The sequence below is a fragment of the Nicotiana tabacum genome, chromosome 21 (genome assembly GCF_000715075.1).
Source record: "Nicotiana tabacum cultivar K326 chromosome 21, ASM71507v2, whole genome shotgun sequence".
NCBI lineage: Eukaryota > Viridiplantae > Streptophyta > Magnoliopsida > Solanales > Solanaceae > Nicotiana > Nicotiana tabacum.
In genome coordinates, this window is record NC_134100.1 from 52,573,471 (window position 1) to 52,588,786 (window position 15,316).

Here is a 15,316-nt window from a genome sequence, read left to right on the forward strand (position 1 = left end):
TCTACAACCATGATGCATAGGGAGGTGCATGTTCTGCTTTTTTGTCTATCAAACTACAGTTTTATACTTTAACAAAGCAATGATGCCTTTAAAAAAACTATTTATACAAGTAGCTAAGTAGAAATAGAAAGGACCTCTGTTCATAACTGTAAGAAATAATACACGGGAAAATATTATGTTATTAATGTACCCTAACTATGATTCAAGTACCCCTATTTATAACAATACACAATACCTACGCTACAAATCCTTTTCCGTGAACTCTCTCCCCGAACACTCTTATTTCCTCCCGTTTGTTGCTAAAATTCACTCCTAGTTTTCGTATCTTCTCTAATTCTTTATACAATTGTCTGTAGAAGACCTTAATAGCTCTCTTACTTCCTCTTTTTCCTTTTACTTTATTTGTCCACCTCAATTATGTTCACAAATCTCTTCTGTTAGTGTAAGCTAATCAATGCAAAATTAACATGGCAGACACAGTCACATTTTTTTAGTCGCAACACAGTTATTTTTTTTTATCTGTTTGCCAATTGTCATATTTGGTAACTCCCCCTTCACTTCTTCATTTTCTCTACCCTTTTTAAATCCATCTTCTCCTCTTTCATTTCTTCCTCTGAGTTCGTTCATTAGACACCTCACCTTTGTTTCTACCCTCCGAAAAACTTTACTGCTCCACTTTCTTACTTCATTTTTAAACCGATATAATTTCCCTGCCAAAGAGAAGTATGGGTGTACTTGGACTCAATCAACTTCCACACCAATTACCTGCTATTTCCTTAGTTGTGTGCCGCGACCACTTCTTTTCAAATCTGAAAATGTTTTCAACCTCTTCCATCCTACTACCACTAGCAAGATGGGTATATGGTCTAATGTGAGCGAGGAAGAGGTACGTGGATGGTCTCTGGAACTGTCTCCTCCCACTCTGTCTAGATAAAAATTTGTCAGATCTCTGCCAATAACCCATGGAATCTCCCGCCCGTCTTCTACCCTGCAACTCTCCATACACTTCCCACAAAAGATTCTGGTATTTCCCCCTTTTTCAGTTGCAACCACACTAAGAGACCCCCCCACAAATCTCTTCATTCCACGCCCTCCACACATATAACGACTAACATGTGTTTCATAATTGATGAGCATTTCAATCTTTTAGTTCCTTCACTTTTATTTTATCCTTCACCATACCTTCATTACCTGCTTCTCACTTTCGTTGCTCTATGTCAGATAAGAGTTTTATTACTCTTTCCTCAAACCCCTCAAACTCCATCCGGAAGATTCCGGACACAAGAATTTGCATCTGAACTCATGTTGATAAATTATTCCTTTCGTCTCCCTCCCTTCCAACCTTCTTGTTCCTCCTGTCGAGCATTTTCTTATTTCTCCGATTTGTCCCCGATTTTTCCCTTTCATCCACTATCTCACTATCTCCATTTTGCCCTCTGCACAACATTCCGTTCTCCCAACTATTCGTTACTTGACCCATGTTTAACTTAACACTTGCCAGTCATTTCTTTCATCTGAAGAGTCAATTTGCTTTAAGGTACCTCTACAACCATGATGCATAGGGAGGTGCATGTTCTGCTTTTTTGTCTATCAAACTACAGTTTTATACTTTAACAAAGCAATGATGCCTTTAAAAAAACTATTTATACAAGTAGCTAAGTAGAAATAGAAAGGACCTCTGTTCATAACTGTAAGAAATAATACACGGGAAAATATTATGTTATTGATGTACCCTAACTATGATTCAAGTACCCCTATTTATAACAATACACAATACCTACGCTACAAATCCTTTTCCGTGAACTCTCTCCCCGAACACTCTTATTTCCTCCCGTTTGTTGCTAAAATTCACTCCTAGTTTTCGTATCTTCTCTAATTCTTTATACAATTGTATGTAGAAGACCTTAATAGCTCTCTTACTTCCTCTTTTTCCTTTTACTTTATTTGTCCACCTCAATTATGTTCACAAATCTCTTCTGTTAGTGTAAGCTAATCAATGCAAAATTAACATGGCAGACACAGTCACATTTTTTTAGTCGCAACACAGTTATTTTTTTTTATCTGTTTGCCAATTGTCATATTTGGTAACTCCCCCTTCACTTCTTCATTTTCTCTACCCTTTTTAAATCCATCTTCTCCTCTTTCATTTCTTCCTCTGAGTTCGTTCATTAGACACCTCACCTTTGTTTCTACCCTCCGAAAAACTTTACTGCTCCACTTTCTTACTTCATTTTTAAACCGATATAATTTCCCTGCCAAAGAGAAGTATGGGTGTACTTGGACTCAATCAACTTCCACACCAATTACCTGCTATTTCCTTAGTTGTGTGCCGCGACCACTTCTTTTCAAATCTGAAAATGTTTTCAACCTCTTCCATCCTACTACCACTAGCAAGATGGGTATATGGTCTAATGTGAGCGAGGAAGAGGTACGTGGATGGTCTCTGGAACTGTCTCCTCCCACTCTGTCTAGATAAAAATTTGTCAGATCTCTGCCAATAACCCATGGAATCTCCCGCCCGTCTTCTACCCTGCAACTCTCCATACACTTCCCACAAAAGATTCTGGTATTTCCCCCTTTTTCAGTTGCAACCACACTAAGAGACCCCCCCACAAATCTCTTCATTCCACGCCCTCCACACATATAACGACTAACATGTGTTTCATAATTGATGAGCATTTCAATCTTTTAGTTCCTTCACTTTTATTTTATCCTTCACCATACCTTCATTACCTGCTTCTCACTTTCGTTGCTCTATGTCAGATAAGAGTTTTATTACTCTTTCCTCAAACCCCTCAAACTCCATCCGGAAGATTCCGGACATAAGAATTTGCATCTGAACTCATGTTGATAAATTATTCCTTTCGTCTTCCTCCCTTCCAACCTTCTTGTTCCTCCTGTCGAGCATTTTCTTATTTCTCCGATTTGACCCCGATTTTTCCCTTTCATCCACTATCTTACTATCTCCATTTTGCCCTCTGCACAACATTCCGTTCTCCCAACTATTCGTTACTTGACCCATGTTTAACTTAACACTTGCCAGTCATTTCTTTCATCTGAAGAGTCATTTTGCTTTAAGGTACCTTTACAACCATGATGCATAGGGAGGTGCATGTTCTGCTTTTTTGTCTATCAAACTACAGTTTTATACTTTAACAAAGCAATGATGCCTTTAAAAAAACTATTTATACAAGTAGCTAAGTAGAAATAGAAAGGACCTCTGTTCATAACTGTAAGAAATAATACACGGGAAAATATTATGTTATTGATGTACCCTAACTATGATTCAAGTACCCTTATTTATAACAATGCACAACACCTACGCTACAAATCCTTCTCCGTGAACTCTCTCTCCGAACACTCTTATTTCCTCCCGTATGTTGCTAAAATTCACTCCTAGTTTTGGTATCTTCTCTAATTCTTTATACAATTGTCTGTAGAAGACCTTAATAGCTCTCTTACTTCCTCTTTTTCCTCTTACTTTATTTGTCCACCTCAATTATGTTCACAAATCTCTTCTGTTAGTGTAAGCTAATCAATGCAAAATTAACATGGCAGACACAGTCACATTTTTTTAGTCGCAACACCGTTATTTTTTTTATCTGTTTGCCAATTGTCATATTTGGTAACTCCCCCTTCACTTCTTCATTTTCTCTACCCTTTTTAAATCCATCTTCCCCTCTTTCATTTCTTTCTCTGAGTTCGTTCATTAGACACTTCACCTTTGTTTCTACCCTCTGAAAAACTTTACTGCTCCACTTTCTTACTTCATTTTTAAACAGATATAATTCCCCTGCCAAAGAGAAGTATGGGTGTACTTGGACTCAATCAACTTCCCCACCAATTACCTGCTATTTCCTTAGTTGTGTGCCGCGACCACTTCTTTTCAAATCTGAAAATGTTTTCAACCTCTTCCATCCTACTACCACTAGCAAGATGGGTATATGGTCTAATGTGAGCGAGGAAGAGGTACGTGGATGGTCTCTGGAACTGTCTCCTCCCACTCTGTCTAGATAAAAATTTGTCAGATCTCTGCCAATAACCCATGGAATCTCCCGCCCGTCTTCTACCCTGCAACTCTCCATACACTTCCCACAAAAGATTCTGGTATTTCCCCCTTTTTTAGTTGCAACCACACTAAGAGATCCCCCCACAAATCTCTTCATTCCACGCCCTCCACACATATAACGACTAACATGTGTTTCATAATTGATGAGCATTCCAATCTTTTAGTTCCTTTACTTTTATTTTATCCTTCACCATACCTTCATTACCTGCTTCTCACTTTCGTTGCTCTATGTCAGATAAGAGTTTTATTACTCTTTCCTCAAACCCCTCAAACTCCATCCGGAAGATTCCGGACACAAGAATTTGCATCTGAACTCATGTTGATAAATTATTCCTTTCGTCTCCCTTGCGACCTTCTTGTTCCTCCTATCGCGCATTTTCTTATTTCTCCGATTTGTCCCTGATTTTTCCCTTTCATCCACTATCTCACTATCTCCATTTTGCCCTCTGCACAACATTCCGTTCTCCCAACTATTCGTTACTTGACCCATGTTTAACTTAACACTTGCCAGTCATTTCTTTCATCTGAAGAGTCAATTTGCTTTAAGGTACCTCTACAACCATGATGCATAGGGAGGTGCATGTTCTGCTTTTTTGTCTATCAAACTACAGTTTTATACTTTAACAAAGCAATGATGCCTTTAAAAAAACTATTTATACAAGTAGCTAAGTAGAAATAGAAAGGACCTCTGTTCAGAACTGTGAGAAATAATACACGGGAAAATATTATGTTATTGATGTACCCTAACTATGATTCAAGTACCCCTATTTATAACAATACACAATACCTACGCTACTTCTATTCCATGTAGGACTATGCTTATTTACATAACAACTAACTAACTAACAATCCCCCTCAAGTCGGTGCATACAAATCATATGTACCGAGCTTGTTACATATATAACTAATACGAGGACCAGCGAGGGGCTTGGTGAAAAATTCTGCAAGCTGTTCATTCGACTTCACAAACTTTGTAGCAATATCTCCTCAGAGTATCTTTTCTCTGACGAAGTGAGGGGGTTTAGTTCTCTCATGGAACACCGGATTTGATGCAATATGGATGGCAGCTTGATTATCGCACACAAGTTCCATCTGGTTGATTTGATGCAATATGGACCAGTGAGGGGGTTTAGTTCTCTCATGGAACATCGGATTTGATGCAATATGGATGGCAGCTTGATTATCGCACACAAGTTCCATCTGGTTGATTTTACCAAATTTCAACTCCTTGAGCAATTGTTTGATCCAAACTAGCTCACATGTTGCCATAACCATTGCTCGATATTCTGCTTCTGCACTAGACCGAGCAACTGCATTCTGTTTCTTGCTCTTCCAAGATACCAAATTGCCTCCTACTAAAACACAATATCCAGACGTAGAACGTCTATCTGAAGGTGATCCTGCTCAATCAGCATCTGAGTATCAAACGATCTGCTCATGGCCTCGATCCTCAAACAATAACCCTTTTCCTGGAGCCAATTTTTATATACCGAAGAATGCGGACAACTGCATCCTAATGACTATCCAGAGGGAGAATCCATATACTGACTTACAACACTCACATGAAAGAAAATGTCAGGTCTAGTCTAGTCACTATGAAATAATTTAATTTACCAACAATCCGCTTATATTTTGTAGGATCGCTAAGCGGCTCCCCCTGTCTTGGCAGAAGTTTAGAATTCGGATCCATCGGAGTGTCAACAGGTTTACAACCTATCATTCTTGTCTCCTCAAGAATGTCTAAGGCATACTTCCGTTGTGAGATCACAGTACCTGAGCTAGACTAAGCGACCTCAATACCCAGAAAATACTTTAATCTGCCCAGATCCTTAGTCTGAAAGTATTGAAAAAGATGTTGCTTCAATTTAGTAATACCATCCTGATCATTGCCAGTAATAACAATATCGTCAACATAGACCACTAGATAAATACAGAGACTTGAAGCAGAATGCCGATAAAACACGGAGTGATCAGCTTCACTCCGAGTCATGCCAAACTCCTGGATAACTGTGCTGAACTTACCAAGCCAGGCTCGAGGTTACTGCTTTAAACCATAAAGTAACCGGCGCAAGCGAAATACAAGACCACGAGACTCCCCCTGAGCAACAAAAACAGGTGGTTGCTCCATATAAACTTCATCCTCTAGATCACCGTGAAGAAAAACATTCTTAATGTCCAGCTAATAGAGAGGCCAATGGCGAATAACAACCATGGATAGAAAAAGGCGGACTGATGGTATTTTAGCTACGGAAGAGAAAGTATCACTATAATCGAGCCCAAATATCTGAGTATACCTTTTGGCAACAAGACGGGCCTTAAGTCGATCAGCCTGGCCATCCGGACCCACTTTGACTGCATAAACCCAACGACAACCAACAATAGATTTACCTGAAGGAAGAGGAACAAGCTCCAAAGTACCACTCGTATGTAAAGCAGACATCTCTTCAATCATAGCTTGTCGCCATCCTGGTTGAAACAATGCTTCACCTGTAGACTTAGGGATGGAAACAAAGGACAAAGAAGATATAAAAACATAATGGGGTGATGACAGACGATGATAACTTAAACCGACATAATGGGGATTAAGATCAAGTCCGTATACCTTTCCAAAGTGCAATCAGTGTACTAGGAAGAGACAAGTCCGCAGTAAGAGCAGGGTCAGGTGCATGACGTGAATCAGCTGGGCCTGATGCTGGGCGCGGACGACGACAATAAGTCAAGAGTGGTATTCCTGTGACTGGGGATCTAGGATGAGCAATACTAGACTCTTCAACGGTTGGTATGGGTAAGACTTCTGTGGCTGAAGGTGGAGGAGGAGCTATAGTAAACTCCTCAAAGGTCGGTATAGGTAAGACCTCAAATATATCAAAGTGGTCAGAAGCGGTAAAGAAAGGTTTAGACTCAAAAAAAGTGACGCCAACTGACATAAATTACCTACGAAGATCAAGTGAGTAACAACGATATCCCTCCTGAACACGAGAATAACCAAGGAAGACACGCTTGAGAGCCGAGGAGCTAACTTATCTTTTCCATGGGCTAAGTTATGAACGAAACATGTGCTCCCAAAAACACGAGGGGGGAGAGAGTATAAAGGTGACTGGGAAAACAATACTGGATACAGAATCTGATTCTGGATGGGAGATGAAGGTATCCGATTAATCAAATAACATGCTGTGAGAACTGCATCGCCCCAAAAACACAACGGAATACGAGATTCAATAAGAAGTGTGCGAGCTGTCTCAACGAAGTGCCTGTTCTTTCTCTCTGCAACCCTATTTTGCTGAGGGGTATACAAGATGTGTGATGAATAATTTCTTGAGAAGTCATAAACTGTTGAAACTGAGAGGATAAATATACTACGGCATTATCACTACGAAAAGTGCGAATAGAAACATCAAATTGATTTTTGATTACAGCACAAAAATTCTAGAAACAACTCAGAACGATCTTTCATTAAGAAAAGCCAAGTACATCTTGAATAATCATCAACGAAACTAACAAAATAACGAACTCTTAAGGTTGAACAAACTCTTGTAGGACCCCTCAGAATGAACAAAAGAGAAACAAACTCTGCATGACTCTCAACACTACGTGGAAAAGAGGCTTAGGTATTTTTCCCAAGCTGACACGACTCACAAACTAGACAAACTAGGCACCATCTTCTGAAACTTGGATAAACTCGGATGTCCTAAACGTCTGTGAATTAGGTCTGGAGGATCTGTAACTAGACATGCTGTTGAGCGATTTAGTGAGTCAAGGTAGTAAAGGTCTTCTGATTCGCGCCCTGTGCCAATCGTCTGTCCCGTACGGCGGTCCTGCATAATAAAAGAATCATCAATAAATTATGTACCACAATGGAGAGCACGAGTCAAACGACTAACAGATGCAAGACTAGAAGGACAGCCAGGGACATAAAGAACAGAATCTAGAGTGACAAAAAATAGGGGATTAGCTTGTCCAACTCCTTCTGCTTTAGTTTGAAACCCATTGGCTAAAGCAACAATGGGAAGAGATTGTGAATACACAATATTTGACAAACGTGATTTATTACCAGAGATATGATAAGAAGCGCCTGAGTCCATGATCCATGGTCCAAGAGTACTAGACTGGGAAATACAAGCAAAAGAATTACCAACAACAGAAGTATCAGTCTAAGCAACCGAGGCTACTTGTAGAGATGTTTGCTTACTTGCTCGATACGGATGGAACTCATTATATTCCCCTTCAGATAAAGAAAATCCCTGGTTACCTGTAGTCTAGTCTTAGTCTGAGCAACATAAGCATTTTTAGGTGGTCGACCATGTAAAGAATAGCACACTTCACGAGTGTGTCCAAGTTTATGACAATAAGAACACTTGGGTCTAGATCTCCCAAAACGACCTCCTCCTCGTCTATTCTCCATAGTTTGAGATGCCCGATTTTCCACTGTCTTGGATGCAAGAACAGAGGAGTCAAGTGTCTGCGATGAGATCATTGGGTGACTTGGTACTGCAGCAAGGCGAAGTAATCGAGAGAACAATTCATCAACTGTAGGGACAGTCGGACTAGCCAGAATCTAGTCACGCACTGAATCAAGGTCATTAGGAAGTCCAACAAGTGTAAGAACTAGAAACATCTTTTGTTGTTGCTCTTGTTGCTTTTCAACACTAGCAGAAACTGGCATCAACTTCTCAAATTCTTCCTGTACTTGTCCCAAGTAAGTAGACATATCCAATTCATGTTTCTTCAAATTCGTCATCCGCGATATCACATCATAGAAATGAGATATGCCATTAGTGTATAAACTACGAGCCTTTTCCCAAACTAAATGACATACTTGGAATGGACGAAACAAAGGCATCGATATGGAATTAATAGATCACCACAAATGCTACATAACTGAGCATCGATCTTTCCCATTGTGCTTTGGCCTTTTCATCTCCCTTACTAGCCTTTTTGGTTAAGTGATCTTGAACACCTTGACCTTTACACCACAACTCTAAAGACGAAGCCCAAGATAAATAATTAGAACTTCCAAGTAGGGGTTGAGAAGTAATCATAAAGGCTGAATTTCCAACTCCACTGTTCTTGGAGCCAAAAGCATCAAGTCCGAGAGACATGATTGGATCAAATAATTACGAAGTCACAAAATTGGTGGCAAAGTTGGTCCAAAATTGTGTTAGGTCACAAAAACAATGAACAAGCAACAGAAAAAATACACTGTAGTCACCGGAAACTGAAACAATCGCCGGAAAATAAAAAAGTTGTCGGAATGTGATGAATGGGTAGAGTCGGAATTAGTAGGCGAGCAAACTGTCCTCAAGGAACTTCTCCAAAAAATGGTTGGAAATAGTCGTACTCGCCGGAACCATAGCGTCTGACGGCGCGTAAGGGCGCGTGAGGCTACTTCTGCCGGAGAGGTTGAGTGGGGTTTGGTCGCCGGATGATGACCGATCTTGTGGTAGTGTTGGATTTTGCACAACACTGACGGAGAGAGATGACGCTAGACAGTCGTGAAAAGTCACCGGAAAAATGAGGCACGATGACTTTCTGCCGTATTCTGGTTCTCATGTGTCTCACCACCACGACTCTGATTCCATGTGAGAAATAATACACGGGAAAATATTATGTCATTGATGTATCCTAACTATAATACAAGTATTCCTATTTATAACAATACACAATATCTACGCTACTCCTATTCCATGTAGGACTATTTTTTTTTTGGTTAAACTGTCAAATTTTATTTAACCAAGTATAAGTATTTACACCCGCTAGCTCAATTGGACTCTAGAGCTAGACCCTATCTAATACCTATAAAAAAACAGATTAAAAAAAAAAGAATAGACCAAACATTTTTTCCTGCTACTAAGAGTACCTAGCCTTTGTTGTGTACCCTTGCAATCAACTTAAACTAGCTAGGGAAGCTATGTAGCCTTTCTAATTCTTTTTGCCATTTGAATTCTGTCTGCCCCGGATGTGCAAATCCAGTACAATATCTTTGATCCTCTGAGTGCAGGTTATCATCTTTCCTTGAAATCTTCTGTGGTTCCTCTCTGCCCAGGTGTGGTAGACCACTGCTGCAAATAGAAACACTAGCATATCACCTCTGACTTTGGTAGTAGCCCTCCTTGTTATCCATACAATCTCCTCATCCCAACTTCCTATCTGGTGTTTTTCTCCTATCCATTGTAGTAATGTAGCCTAGATAATTCTGGAGTAATCACATTCAAACATCAGATGTACCATTGTCTCCTCAATGTATTTTCCACATAATACACAGTCACTTGTTACTGATATTCCCCATTTCTGTAGTCGATCAATTGTGGCTAATCTTCTATGTAATGCCAGCCAAAGAATGAACTGATGTTTTAGCAATGCTTTAGATCCTATGGTTAATCTTTTCCGGGGACTCTTCTGGTATTGAGGCCTTGTCTCAATATAGAGCTGCTTGATGCTGAATTTTCCTTGCTTATAGTAGCTGCTCAAATCATCAGTGGGTCTTTTTTGGATGAACCAGTCCCTAGTATCAAATATCTCCCTAACGAGCCAACAAGCCTACTTAGGAGTATCCAGAGCCATAACATTTTGGTCTTTAATGTAGAAGCTATGGATCCATTGGATCCACAGAGTATCCTTCTTTGTAGTTATAGCCCACAACAACTTACATATGGAAGCCTTATTCCAGGAGTAGATATCAAGAACATTTAGTCCACCTGCTGACATTGGCATACAAATTGTATCCCAAGCTATCAAGGCTCTCCTAGATGGTTCACTGCTTCCTGTCCATGGAAAAGTTCTGCAGGCTGTGACAATTAATTTGATGATCTTCTTTGGCAATAGAAACACCTGCGCCCAGTATGTTTACATTTCAAATACCACTCTCTTAAGTAGCTGAAGTCTTCCACTGCATGATAGGAATTTGGCCGTCCAACAGTTAAGTCTGTCCAGTCTGTCCAACAGTTAAGTCTGGCAGTGATCTTCTCAATCAATGGCATCCATTGTTGTATAGACAGTTTCTTAGAAGACAAGGGCACTCCAAGACATTTAAATGGTAGCTCTCCTAGTGGAATAAAACATTGCGTTTAAACAAGCATAGTCCATGTAGGACTATGCTTATTTACATAACAACTAACTAACTAACAAGAACTAAAGCTTTGAAATTTTGAATTTTGTTTTTCTTTTCTTGAAGGTTTTGTGTGTAAAAGATCTCAATTGAAGGAAATGGCAGATGTATTTTCCATTTTTTCTATCCTCACAAGTATTGACCTTCAACAATTACAAAGGAAAAGTTAAATCTTATATTGGTATTTGAGTCTGAAAAATATCTTAGACTTGCAGACATTAGTACGAGAAATTAAACGCAATGTTTTATTCCACTAGATTACAATAGATAATGGAAATGTCTACTGCGCTTTAGCTTGTAGAGCTATTGTAAGTTAGACACCGCACAAACTTTTTCTTAATTACTTGTACATTTTGGCTTAAGAATTTACAAGTTACTGTGGACTTGTCGATTTATATTTGAATAAATTGTCAACATCTCAATGACACATATACTTACCTAATTCAGCATTCAAGGAGATATTCCGAATCTAGCTCTTCAAGTTCATCCTCTGAATCTTCAAGTTCTGACGATGATGATAGAGAATCCAGAAAATCAAGATCTAAGTCCAAGAGAAGGAAGAAAGAAAAGAAGCACCAGTCGAAGTCAAAGCAATCGACCAGTGACGATGAAGAAGCTGATGGTCCTTTGCCACTGTCTAGGTTCTTTGGCAGCATGAAAAGCTAATTTCTCAGTTGACATGTACTTGGTCGACATTGGATAAGATAGATCCTTTTTATTGATTATTATTATTATTACTATTGTGTAATCAAGGATCATTGGTTCTTCAAGTAGAGTTTTGTATCCTGGTTTTAAATGAAATTCTATGTCTGTATCGAAAACAATTGTAGAAATACTTTCACATTCCAAGCCTGCATTTAGCATTTTACTAATTCCATTATGTCGATGCATTTTGATGTTAATGGTGTTAGCAAGAATCTTTTCTAGTTTGGAGTTTCTTGTTTCCCTGGAGTGGAAATGGCGGAATGTGAAGTACTTTTTGCATGAATATGAAACTGGGTATATAGTGATGTACAGAAGATGGAATTTTGTTTCCCATCAAATGGTAGGGTAAGATTCTCTTTATCCAGATTTACAAGAGTATTTGGTATTCTTCGATTGAAGGGATTAGATTAAGTCATGTAGGTATATATATACACATACACACACATATATATGGAATTTTGTTTCCCATCTAAATGGTAGGGTAAGATTCTCTTTATCCAGATTTACAAGAGTATTTGGTATTCTTCGATTGAAGGGATTAGATTAAGTCAGGTAGGGGGTGTGTATGTCTTAAGATAAGTGTTTTGCGCGTGTACACTATGTTTGAGTACATAATTTTAAGAAAATTACATGAATATTAGTATTAAATAATTTGATTGTGTGATGAAATAAAAAGGAATTTATAAATTCTTGAAAACGATAAATAATAATATGATTTAGAGGAAGAGACACTGAAAGGCCAAACAACGAATAAAATAAATAATGAAGACCTAAAAATTAACTGTAATTACAGTTTTGTCCAACATCGAATTTACTTACAGAGAGTAAGAAAGTCAATCAATATTTTGTGTTGAAGTTTCGTACTTATGTAATTGTATAAATATTGATAGATAAATAAAGTGTGAAAATAGAATTTTGAGTTTTGATTGCTAATTGTAATTTAAACTATAAATAAAAAATGAACTTACTATAAAATCAACCTTTATAGCTTACCATCTTACGCGACTTTAAATTCTTGAATATTTGAAGTTTCTATATAGTTCAAATAATTAAAATATATTTAATAGCCAAAACTTCAGCTAATTTAAAAGTCATATATAATTTTCAAAACTAAATGATAACTTTGTCTAATGTGAAATTTATTCCTAAAGGCAAAAAAATCGAGAATATTTAGCATAAAAATTTCGTGCTTTTAGAATAACAGACATATGGGTAACTAGATTGATTAAGATAAATATAAATGACAAGTAGGTTAAATAAGAAAAATATGATTTTTTTACCAATATTATAAAATGGCCTTTTTATACTTATCCACCATTTACCTCACTAAAAAAACTTGTAGAAAAAAAAAAAGAACCTCAAAATTTGGCTAATCCGCTCAAGAGTGATGTCCCTATTTTGGATATTCTAGGTGACTTTAGCATGGACAAGAGTGGGTTGCTCGGGTGGTGAGCACCCTCCACTTCCAACCAAGAGGTTATGAGTTCGAGTCACCCAAGAGTAAGGTGGGGAGTTCTAGAGGGAGGGAGCTGAGGGTCTATCGGAAACAGCCTCTCTACCCTAGGGTAGGGGTAAAGTTTGCGTATACACTATCCTCCCCAGACCCCGCTAGTGGGGATATAACTAATTCGTATAATTACTTGCTTCTAAACCAAACGGCCCTTAAGAGTTGTGACAACTTTACAAATAATTTTACTAATACGATGAATTTGTAAATGAATTGAATCTTTTGCTAAATAGTTCATTCAAAGACTTACTTATATGTTAGCAACATTAAAAAGATTTTTTTTTTTCAAACTCTTAATATTAGCGCATCCCAAATTTTAATCTTATTTTCAAAAAGTTAAAAAGTCATCAATGTTTAATTATGAAGCTTTGTGTTTGTACAATTAGTGTTGTTGGCTTTTACGAACCACTTTTTCTCTCTTTCTTTATATCAAAACTATTTTATTTTATTATTTCTTCTATAACTTAAACAAAAAATACAAACTACTCCCTTTGTTTCAATTTAGATGAGGTACTTTCCTTTTTAGTATGTTCCAAAATAAATGACACATTTCTAAATTTGAAAATAATTTAAGTTTAAACTTTTTATTTTACCTATTTTATCCTTAATGAGAAGCGTTTATAACCACACAAATGTCATGTCCCCACAAAGCTTTTACCCCTTAAGCTTTTAAGACCACAAGTTTCAAAAGTCTTATTTTCTTTTCTTAAACTCCGTGCTGAGTCAAACTACCTCATCTAAATTGAAACAGAGAGAGTATTTTTTTCCGAAAACTACAAACTGCTACAAGATTTGTAGCTTATAATAAGCATCAGTACAAGAAATTATCATGTAAGAAGATCGAAAGTAATTTTTTTTTCAAAATGTTAGGAGTTTTTATGCAGTTCAACTAAGGAATGACTTTAATATTCAAAGTTTTAGTTAACTTTAAAATCCTAAATATTAGAAAAATAATTGAATGACTATTCCTATATATTAGAAAAATAGTCAAATGACTATTTTGTACAGTATGAATTCTATTTTTAAAGGGCAAAAATGACGAACGATATTTCGCTAAGCGCCTTCGTATTTTTAATATAGTATAGATACATAGTGTTTGATTGGCAAAATAAAATAATACTTGTATAAAGTTACGTGGAAGTTTATGTATTATCTTATGCAGAGATAGAATGTAAGATAAGAATAGGCCTATTAGCAATATAGGAATAAGAGTACTAGGGACAAAAATATACTTCAAGTAATCTTTACGTAACATTTTTTAAAATTATTTATCACCTAATAATGAACTATTTTATTATTATTTTCGCATAAATAATCCCTGCACTTTAATTTGAGGGAATGCCATAATAATATAGCCCATAAGCTGATGTTGCAACTGGATAGCCCAGTACAAGTTTGCAAATGTATAGCCCAAGATCACTCGACCCAGATCCAAAAAAAAAACGAGCATTAATGTTGTTTTTTTTTTAGATATTCAGGCGTGAATTTTTTGTGATTTTTTATTCTCCGCCTTTCCCAAGTTTATACATACCTATCCCATCTACAAAAACGCAAAAACAAACGCAATGCAAGTTGATGTAATGACCCGACTGGTCGTTTTGTGTATTTGAGTTCCGTTTCTCCTTTTGAAGCTTCCTGTATGTGTAATTATGGTTTTATGACTTGCGGGGATGACTAGTTTCTTTTCGTGGAGGTTTTGAAATAATCTGGACACTTTGGTTCTTGGTTTAGAAGTTTAAGTTGGAAATGTTGACCTAGGTTTGACTTTTGTTAAAACGATTTCGGAACGGTATTTTGATGGCTCCGATAGATTCGTACCGTGATTTCGGAAGTCCCTAGGTTGATTTGACTTGTTTTGCCGAAAGTTGGAAATTTGAGGTTTAGAGATTTCTTTAAGTTTGACCGTAGGTGGACTTTATGGCTATCATGT

At 37.5% G+C, this 15,316-nt stretch overlaps 1 protein-coding gene across 2 annotated transcripts in view; it reads left to right on the top strand.

Moving 5' to 3' along the window:
• The window catches only part of LOC107802791 (uncharacterized), a 31,342-nt gene extending 19,266 nt beyond the window's left edge, over window positions 1-12,076 (top strand). For both annotated transcript variants that reach the window (XM_075242254.1, XM_075242255.1), the window contains exon 5: window positions 11,622-12,076. In XM_075242254.1, the coding sequence (XP_075098355.1) occupies window positions 11,622-11,840 (219 nt within the window). In that variant the 3' untranslated portion in view covers window positions 11,841-12,076. The remainder of the gene's footprint in view (window positions 1-11,621) is intronic.
• The last annotated feature ends 3,240 nt before the right edge of the window (window positions 12,077-15,316 follow it).